General features: G+C 41.0%; 1 protein-coding gene across 2 annotated transcripts in view; it reads left to right on the top strand.

The window, feature by feature from the left end:
* BFSP1 (beaded filament structural protein 1, filensin) overlaps positions 1-10,048 on the top strand; it is an 85,425-nt gene that overhangs the window by 7,714 nt on the left and 67,663 nt on the right. The window contains exon 3 of one of the 2 annotated variants that reach the window (XM_011962792.1): positions 1,385-1,607. Coding sequence is in view for 1 of the 2 variants with exons in the window: in XM_011962784.1 (XP_011818174.1) it covers positions 3,125-3,168 (44 nt within the window). In the remaining variant the exon portion in view is untranslated. Of the gene's footprint in view, positions 1-1,384; positions 1,608-2,899; positions 3,169-10,048 lie in introns of those variants that run through there. The other variant, XM_011962784.1, reaches the window with a different exon arrangement.

Genomic DNA, 10,048 nt, shown 5'->3' with positions numbered 1-10,048 from the left:
ACACACACACAAACAAAACGAAACAAAACAAAAACAAAAGTGTAAACCCTCTCTCTAGAAAGACAGACATTTGTTTCTACTCACAAAGTTTGGCCTATAATCTTAGGGAGCTCATGAACTGCCCTGAAGCCCATCTAATACATTAAATATTTCAGGAAAGCTTTTGGGAAATGTTCTAAAAAGCAAATCCAGTGCAAGGATAAATTAACAGTCCCATAGTTCCATAGTTCCTTACATACACATACACACATCAAGGTCACAGCGGGCATCACACCTCTCATCAACACGGAACCTTCCAGAACTTTATAATATAGAGCATTTTATAAAATACAAATGGTCTGAGCAATACATGCAGGACTGCAGCTTGTTTTTATTCATTCACTCAGCATTATATCCTGGGGATCTCTCCAAGTTGTCTTCCATTTGTCATAAGCATGATACATTCTTTTTTTTTTTTTTTTGGAGGCGGAGTCTCGCTCTATTCCCCAGGCTAGAGTGCAGTGGTGCAATCTCGGCTCACTGCAACCTCTACCTCCCGGGTAGAAGCGATTCTCCTGCCTCAGCCTCTCAAGCAGCTGGGATTACAGGCACCTGCCACCATGCCCGGTTAAGTTTTTTGTATTTTTAGTACAGACGGGGGGGTTTCACTGTGTTAGCCAGGATGGCTTCTATCTCCTCACCTCATGGTCTGCCTGCCTTGGCCTCCCAAAGTGCTGGGATTACAGGCGTGAGCCACGGCTCCAGCCTCCATGATACATTCTTTTTACACTTCTCATCTGGTTGTTGTACTTCCGGAGAAAGAAAAATGAACCACAAAATATTCAGAAAGGGGCAAACAAAGAAATGGAGTATTTTTTTAAAGATAGATGAAATGAGTTCAGACTCTTCAGCATGTAGGATTGAGTGTAATCACAAGTCATAAAATCATGAAGGGTAGGAATGAAAAGACTAGAAATTTCACTCTAAACCTTAACATGTAAAAACAAGAGAGCTTTTCTAAAAGCTCAGAATAAGTCACTTTAGAAACAGTGAAAGGACTGGTTCACATGGTGGTTAAGAAAGGGAGGAAAGTGACAGTCAGAGGAGGAAAAAGCATGTCACAGACAGCAATGGGCTGGTTGTGGCAAGCTGTCTGGTTGGGACTCATTTTTCCCCAGCTCATCCCATTATTCTCTGCAGACTTCTGCCTCACCCAGTGCTACTGCAAGGCAGGAAAAACTCAGAACCAGCAAAGTGCCCACCTCAGAGGCTGCCAGGTAATGTCAGGGCAGTGCTGAAGCCCTTCTGGGATATGGAGGTGATACCAACACATGCAGGTGGGCATCTTGTTTATATTCACAATGGGAAGCCACTGTCAAATCTAATTGAACATTTTTTCATTTAGATTTGACAGATGTTTCCTGAACTCCTACTGTGTGCCAGCTGTGGCTGTGTTAGCTACCAGGAATATGAAGATGAATAAGGAGATCACAAGTGAAAACAGAAATGCCAAGATAAACTTGGCCCAGGTTCCCTTGGGAATTCTCAGGATCCTACCTGGTGCAGCAGATCACACCAGGGAGATGTTACTAGATCTTTGATGAGTGGAGCATCCACAGAGGAAGGAAGTGAGTGTTTGTTAATGACATCATTCCTCACTTATGTTGGCGAATATGAATATAGAAGAGATGGCTGGAGAGTTTATTCAAAGTTGGATATTTGGAGGAAGAGCATGCCTGATGTTCCTACCAAAAAAAAATTAGACCCTATGGACCAAGATACATAATAAGATAGATGTAGATGCGTAATGGGTTTCCTTTTTGTTTTTTTATTTTTTTGGGATCTGCTCTGGCTTACTTCCTAATTTTCCTGTCTTCTTGGGAGTAGGAGGAGGGATGTCAAATGATGGTTCAGCCAAAGAAACCCAGCTCTTCCTGATGAGGGAACTCTGAGTTGTATTCAAGGAAAACAAACACCAAAAACAGATAGCCAAAGGCCAATGGTCATGATTTGAAATTTGAGTGCCTTTTACTGTAACTGTTTTGCTCCAGTATTTCCATTACCAGTCCTTCGGTGAGGTCTTCAACTCTAGATCAGAGTTCCCCAACATTTTTGGCATCAGGGACTGGTTTTGTGGAAGACAATTTTTCCACAGACGGGCGGCAGGGGGATGGTGGGGACACGGTGGTTTCAGGATGAAACTGTTCCATGTCAGATCATCTGGCATTAGATTCTCACAAGGAGTATGCAACCTAGATCCATTGCATGAGCAGTTCACGATAGGTTTCCCAGTCCTATGAGAATCTAATGCCACCGCTGATCTGACGGGAGGTGGAGCTCAGGTGGTCATGCTCACTCGCCGAATTCCTAACAGGCCATGGACGAATACTGGTTTACTGGTTCACCAATGCTGGTTCACCTATAAACTCAAGATGTTGACTAATTTGACCTCTTTAGTTTAGAGCTCTAAAAGGTGATGCTTGAACTCCACAGAAGAGATACTGAGTGCCTGGCACAGTCTTAGCAATTTGTGAAGTATCCTGTTCTAGTAATATTAAGGCAGGCTCTTAAATTTTGATTTATAAACTCTAGGCCTTGGGCTCTAGACAAAACAGGGGTCTAGAGGGTTTTTTTTTTTTTTTTATGGCAAAAGCAATAAATGGCTGTAGTTTTCTAGATTGTAGACTTAATGTGGTTCTCCCAACTATCCATGTCTGGGGAAAGGGAGCTGATTGACACAAAGGGAGCAAACAGCATTAGCTTCAACATCCTTGCTTGTAAATGAGGCAAACACGTCACATCTTGCAATGGGTCCTGCTTTTTTTTTTTTCTTTTTCTTTACTTTTCTTTTTGGAAGTGGGAGTGGAGGTGAGTGGTCACTAAATTGAGGCCCAGTCATTAAGAGGTGGTCCCCTAGTAAAAATTTCCACGCTGGAGGTGGAAGGAATTGCTTGCTCATTTTTATTCTCTATCCTGTGGAAAGCCTTCCCTCCCACCCCTTGAGCCAGTGAGTCACTTCCTCTCTGCAAACCTCTAAAGCTTCCTTTCTTTCTCAGCCCAGACCTGGCCCTCTGGAGAGGGTTTTGGAGTCCTGGGTAGGCAGGGCACCTCAGGCAGCAGGCAGCACACCTTGGATGTGAGCTGAATGGTTTTTGAAATTTCAGAGAAGCAGCCTCCACGCAGGAGAAAGTATATAAGTGTTCTGATAAATGTCAAGTGTTGGATTCTAGGTTCAGCATTTTTTCTTTTTACTTATAAACAACTCTAGGAAAGAAACACCCATAGACGGTACAGCAAGAGGGTTGCAGGTTTGTTTTATGACTCATGGAAATTTCTAAAATGATAAATATTGGCTCAGCAGTAGTCTGACATAAGACACACTCAACTAGAGCACTATGGTTACAAGAAACAAGAAGTGCATATTCGGTAAATAAAGTGTGGCTCCACTTCCAAAAGCTTTCAGAGAAAAAAGAGCAGCGCGCAAGGCCTGGATTCTTGAGTTTCCCTTCTTGAATGGTCATTTGTTTTTCCCAAGGCCAGAAACTTCCCTGAGATGACTGCAGTGTCTTCCCAGCCAGGAAGCCATTTTAAATGGTTTGGGTGCTATACTTTATTCAGTCCAGAGTCTTTTTGACTAATATAATGAAAACATTTTACCCATCATAAAAATTAATGAGGTTGAAAAGATAAGTATTTTTCTCCTCAAAAAAAAAAACGAAAATAAATATTTTTCTTGCTGAGTAAAACTCCCCCATCTTTGTGTGTATAAGATGCTAGGCATCTTGGAGAGATGTAAGGAATCTGGAATATCAGCTTTTCAGATGAAATTTAGAGAATTTGAGCCACAAATAATGGCTGCAGTCCTTCTGAGTCGAGTTTTTATTTCTTATGAAACAAACTCAGCATTACTTTAACTTCTCATCAGCTGACTTTAGTTTCTAAAGAAAATATAATAGACTAAAATTCATACCCAATGAAAAGGCCGTTGTATCCACTTACTGACAGCTGGGAGTGAGCAACTCGGATCTGCCTTTCAGCTGGGTTTTCCTGCATAACAGGTTTATTAACAGAGCAGCGTGACTCACAAGCAGTGTTCTTTAGAATCACCCCCCTCCCCCAACACATACACTGGAACCACGATAAACACTTGGTAAGGAGGATCTATCACAAAATAAACTGAGGAAAGACTCAGGCTACAATTCTATGCGTCAAATAAAACAGCAAAAGAGACTTTTACGCCCATGAAGGTCCCAGGCAAGAGACCTGGAAGAAGGCACCAAATCTGAAAAGGTGATTCAGTAAGTCTGCTGGGTCGACCCTCCTGCAACCACTCATGGACATATGGACTTCCCTTGAGCCAGGAGGGCCCAGGACTGAGTTACTAGAATACGTTGTAGGGGACATAGAGGGGCAGAGAAAGCTAAAGCCATTCTGTAAGCTTCTGCAGAGAAGACCCCTTGAGGTAGGGGAGAGATGAGGTGCCCCGCATGGTCTGCAACCCAGTGCAGGTGGGAAAGGATATGCAATGAGGTGCTGCATCCAAAGGCCCTTTTACCCACCTGCTGGGAAACGTATCTCAAATTTCTCCAAAGAGAAACTGCGAGGGCCAGATTATTCAGAGAGATTGATGTGGAACCTGGTATCAATGCTGCAGAAACAGACTTCTCGTTTGCACAGCCTGGCCCTCTGTATTTGCCCTCCATTTGCTTTTCCACTCATCTTATATTAATCAGCATTGCTACAGGAGGGAGCTCTCCCCCCAGCGAGGCAGTGGCAGGAGTGTCTCTGCAGGTAGCCAAGGTGATGCTGGCAGCCAGGGAGGCAGCAGTTGGGATAGCTCTGGCAAGAACACCTCGCTGGCTGCCAGGGAGAGAGCCTGGGCCCTGGGCCAGGACACGGATGAGCCTGGATCATTCTGCTGGTTGAGCCAAACACCATTAAAAATAATTTCAGAATGGAAACCACGTTGGTGCATTTTTTCTGGCTACTAAAAAATACAGATTTATCAGGGGAAAAAATGCTGAAAATATCTAAGAAAGAAAATAAATGTTCCCTATTAATTATCCTGCCACATATTTATATAATAATAAAGAGGTCATTTAAAAATTTAATTATGTAAATTATCTTGGAATGTCTTCTTATTAAAAAAAAACTCTGTGTAGAAAAATGTCACCTTCACTCCCCTGCAATTCTTTCCCTCCTCACCAAATTTAAGCTCTACTATTGGTTTAAAATGTACAGAACAAAGTCTGTCCTTCCAGGTTTTGCTTGTTTACACACACATGCTAGATAGATAGATCAATAGATATTAATAGATAGTTTTGTGTTCTTGTGATTTTTTTTTTTAAATTTTTTCTTTCTGGAGACAGGCTCTCACTCTGTCACCCAAGCTGGAGTGCAGTGGTGTGATCATAACACTGCATCCTCAAACTCCTAGGTTCAAGAGATTCTCCCACCTCAGCCTTCCAAGTAGCTGGGACTATAGGCACACACCGCCATGCCCAGCTAACTTTCGGCATTTTTTTTGTAGAGTCTTGCTGTGTTGCCCAGGTTGGTCTCAAACTCCTGGGTTCAAGCAATCCTTCCGCTTCGGCCTCCCGAAGTGCTGGGATTACAGGCATGAACCTCTGCACCCAGCTGATTATTTGCATTTTAAATTTTGCTTAAGAAAGCCTTTCTACCACCAAGATTTCATTTGGGATTAGTTTTATATATTGTGAGATACTTAACTTTACTTTTTCTCAAAAACGTATCCATTTTCCCCAAAACTTTTTGTCTAACTAGCCTATCCTTTCCCATGGGTATAAAATGTCATTTTTGCCATCTGTTCCATTCCCATGTAGAAAGGACCAACATGGGTCTATTGCTTGCTCTATTCTTTCCACTGATTTCTTCATTCTTATACAAATATCACCTTTTTCATTACTCTGGCTTTATTGTATATTTTAAATATTTGATGGGCCCTTGTTCTTCTTGTAAAAATTGTCCTTAGTTATCCTTATACATGTTCTCTCTCATATGAATTTTGTAATCTTCTTGTGAAGTTCTATTTAAAAATCTTGGTGGTATTTGATTGGTATTGCACTGTTTTTAATCATTAATTTGTGGGAATCCATTATCTTTACAATATTGATTCTTTTCACCTGTGAACATGATATGTTTCTGTAATTATTGTTGTTTTGTTTGTTTATTTTATTTTACTTTATTTCTGAGACAGAGTTCTGTCTCGTCTGTTGCCCAGGCTGGAGTGCAGTGGCACCATCTCAGCTCACTGCAACCTCTGCCTCCCAGGTTCAAGCGATTCTCATGCCTCAGCCTCCCAAGTAGCTGGGATTACTGGGGTGGGCCACCATGCCTGGCTAATTTTTCTGTTTTTAGTAGAGACAGGGCTTCACAATGTTGGTCACAAAGCTGGTCTCCAACTCCTGACCTCAGGTGATCTGCCCGCCTCAGCCTCCTACAGTGCTGCGATTACAGGCATGAACCACCATGACTGGCCATGTTTTTGTTGATTGTTTAGGCATTCCTTTGTGATTCTCAGTAAAACTTTGTACTGTGTTTTTTTTTTGTTTTTGTTTTTGTTTTTTTTAGACAGTATCTCACTCTGTCACCCAGGCTGGAGCACAATGGCCTGAACACAGTTCACTGCAGCCTCGAGTGACCCTCCTGCCACAGCCTCTCATGTAGCTGGGACCACAGGCATGCACCACCATGCCTGGCTAATTTGTTTTATTTTTTGTAGAGACAGGGTCTCACTTTGTTGTTGCCCAGGCTGGTTCCAAACTCCTGGGCTAATGTGATTCTCCCACCTCAGCCTCCCAAAGTGCTGGGATTACAGGCATGAGCCACTGCACCTGGTCTGCTTTTCTTCATGTAGAGTCTATGCATAGCTTAACTGGATTATTTCAAGGTATTTTGTGATTTTAATTACTTGTATTTTGTAATTCATTGTTGTTTATTAAAGATAAACATTTGATTTTTATTAGTCTTACAACCAGTCATCTTACTGAGCCCTCATTAATTCTAAGACTTATCCACTTAATTTTCTTAGACGTTTTGAGAATGAGATATATAGAGTTCTATTTCTTTGTTTCTATTTTTTATAACTAATTTCTAATTCTTGTCATTGCATGGGTTAGGTTTGGAAGCCTAATGCTGACTGGTGGTGATTCTTATCTTGTTCCTGACTTTAGTGGAGAAGCTTCTAATATGCCATCATCTCTTCTGCTCTTTCTGTTAGGCTTCTGGCAGATATCCTTTAATATGTCAAATACATTTCTTGTCTTATTTTTGTAAGAGTTTTCATCAGTGGTGGGTATTTAGTTTCATTAACTAGGCGTTCCCCTCCTTTAACTTGTTAATGTAGTAAATTATATTAATGGATTTGCTAATGCCAAACCATTGTGGCCTTCTGTGATACATTCTGCTTGGGCTTGAGGTGTGTTCTCTGGAACTACTGCTACATATGGTTTATTAGTCATTTACTTAGGATCTTTACATTTATTTTCACAAAGAAGATAGGCCTATGTTTTATTTTGGTTTTGTGTTTGTGATATCCCGGGCCAGTTTTCACCCTAAAATAAAGAATAAATTGGGACTATTTCCTTCTTTGCCTTTTCTCTGAACAAGTTATATAAGGCAAGACTTACCTGTACCTTAAAGCTTTGATAGTATTGGCCTGAGAAATCAGCCGGTCTTTAGACCTGATCTTAAACATAAATCTAACAAAGTCAGCCTTAAACCGATTTTTGTATTTTCCTTTGTTCTTCTCAAGTTTTCTATTTCTCCAGTCAATTTTGGCACTTTGTCTTTTTTTTCTAGAAAATCATGCATTTTATGTAGATTTTAAATTTGGGGGACATAATAGTGAACATAATAGTTTCTATTCCCTAATTATCTTTGTGCCAAAGATAATTAAATTGTCACTTCTCTTGTATTTACTCAGACTTGCCATCAGAAATATATATATATATATATATATATTTGTATTTTTAGTGGAGACAGGGTTTCACCGTGTTAGCCAGGATGGTCTCAATCTCCTGACCTTGTGATCTGCCCGCCTCGGCCTCCCAAAGTACTGGGATTACAGGCGTGAGTCACTGTGCCCGGCCCGTGTATATATATATATTTTTTTAACAGGTCTTTTCAAAGATCCCAATTCTAACTGATATAAGATGAGCTCCCCACTAATAAATCTGAGAGGCCTGGATGATCACCTTATCTAAAGTAGTTTGCCACCCCACTTGCCCCCACTGTCTATCCTCTTTCTGTTCTGTATGATTTTTAAAGCACGTAGTAACTGAAACATTGTATATTTGTTTAGCTGTTTATTGTCTCTTTACCCCAATAGAATATCTGCTCCATAAGTGTAGGTACTTTGTTTTCTTCGTCACTGAATTGCCAATGAATTTTTTTAATATCACTTGGCACATAGATGATAAATACTAAATATTTGTTAAAGTTGTTGATTGAAGTAATTGTTCTTTCATTGAGGATTTTTGTTTTTGGTTTTTTGTCTACCCTGTGAATTTTATTCCATAGATTTTAGTTGTTCTTGTTGAATTTGGCATTTCATCCTCATGGTGTCTTCCCCACCACTTTCCTGAATCTGCTTTTACCCACATGACCAAGGAACCTCACATTGCTAAATCCAATGGCCAATTTTTAGTCCTCATCTCATACCACGTAGTCAGTCATATCTTCTCTTCACTTTGAAACACTTTACTTACTTGACTTTCAGAATCTCACACACTCTTCCTGATTTTCCACCTACCTATCTGGTCTTTTTCAGGCTCCTTTGCTGGTTCCTCCTCACCTCCTGACTGCTACTCTCTAGAGTCCCCATGCATACTAAGTGCTTCGACTTCTTCTCTTTACTCTCTACACTAATTCCCTTAAGTTTCTGATTCAGTTTCATGACTTTAAATATCTTCTCTCTGCTGTTGGTTCCCAAATTTATGTCTATCCTTGACCTCTCTCCGGATTTCTGACTTGTAGATGCAACTGTCTGTTCAACACTTGCCCTTGGATGTTTCGTAGACATGTCAGCTTCTCATAATCAAAACAGAAATCTTGATATTTTCCCCCAAATCTGCTTCACCTCCAGTCTTCCCCATCTTGTAAATGTCGGTTTCATCTTTCTAGCTTCAGATTTATCCTTGTCTTTTCTCTTTCATATCCCACATCAGTAAATTCTGTTGGTTCTACCCTCAAAATATATCCAGAATTCTATCACCCCTCATTACCTCCATTGCCATCACCCTGGTCTAACTCACCATCACCTCTAAACTGGATTATTGCAGTGGTCTCTTGGCTGGTCTCTCTGCTTCTGCTATTCTCAGCACGGCCACGAAAGCCATCTTGTTAAGCTGTAGGTCAGTTTATGCCACTTCCTTGTCAAAAATTCTCAAAGGCTTCCCTTCACTCTCACAGTGAAGCCAAATCCTTATGGAGTATTTGTAGAAATCCTGTGGGATTTGTCCTCTGTTTGCCCTTCCTGACCTCATCTGACCTGCACTCTATTCTCACCTGCTCCACTCTTGCCATGATGGCTTCTGCACCCTTCTTTAAACAAACCAGGCACATCCTATTACATTTATTCTTCCCCGTGTTTAGAACGCTCTTTCTTCAAGAATCCAAATGGCTTTCCCACCACTTCCTTCGGTTCTCTACTCAGATGTAACCTCCTCAGTGAGGTCTTCCCTGACCACTCTGTCTAAAATTACCAGATGCCCCACCATCCTTCCAGTTCCCTTTTATTTATTTTTCTCTGTAACACTTTTCACCACTTATACTCCATTTTTCACTTGTTTATCTTACTTACTTTCTGTTTTCTCCAATTGAATATAAGCTCCACAAGAACAGGGATCAGGGATTTTTTGTTTTTTTCTTTTTTTTTCTTTTTGAGACGGAGTCTTGCTGTTTTCGCCCAGACTGGAGTGCAATGGTGTGATCTTGGCTCACTGCAACCTCTGCCTCCCAGGTTCAAACAATTCTCCTGCCTCAGCCTCGTGAATAGCCGGGATTACAGGTGCCCACCACCATGCCCAGCTAATGTTTTTGTATTTTT

Source organism: Colobus angolensis, unplaced genomic scaffold (genome assembly GCF_000951035.1).
Source record: "Colobus angolensis palliatus isolate OR3802 unplaced genomic scaffold, Cang.pa_1.0 Scaffold117, whole genome shotgun sequence".
NCBI lineage: Eukaryota > Metazoa > Chordata > Mammalia > Primates > Cercopithecidae > Colobus > Colobus angolensis.
The sequence above is the reverse complement of the archived record's forward strand: the minus strand, read 5'-3'. Positions and strand labels throughout refer to the sequence as shown.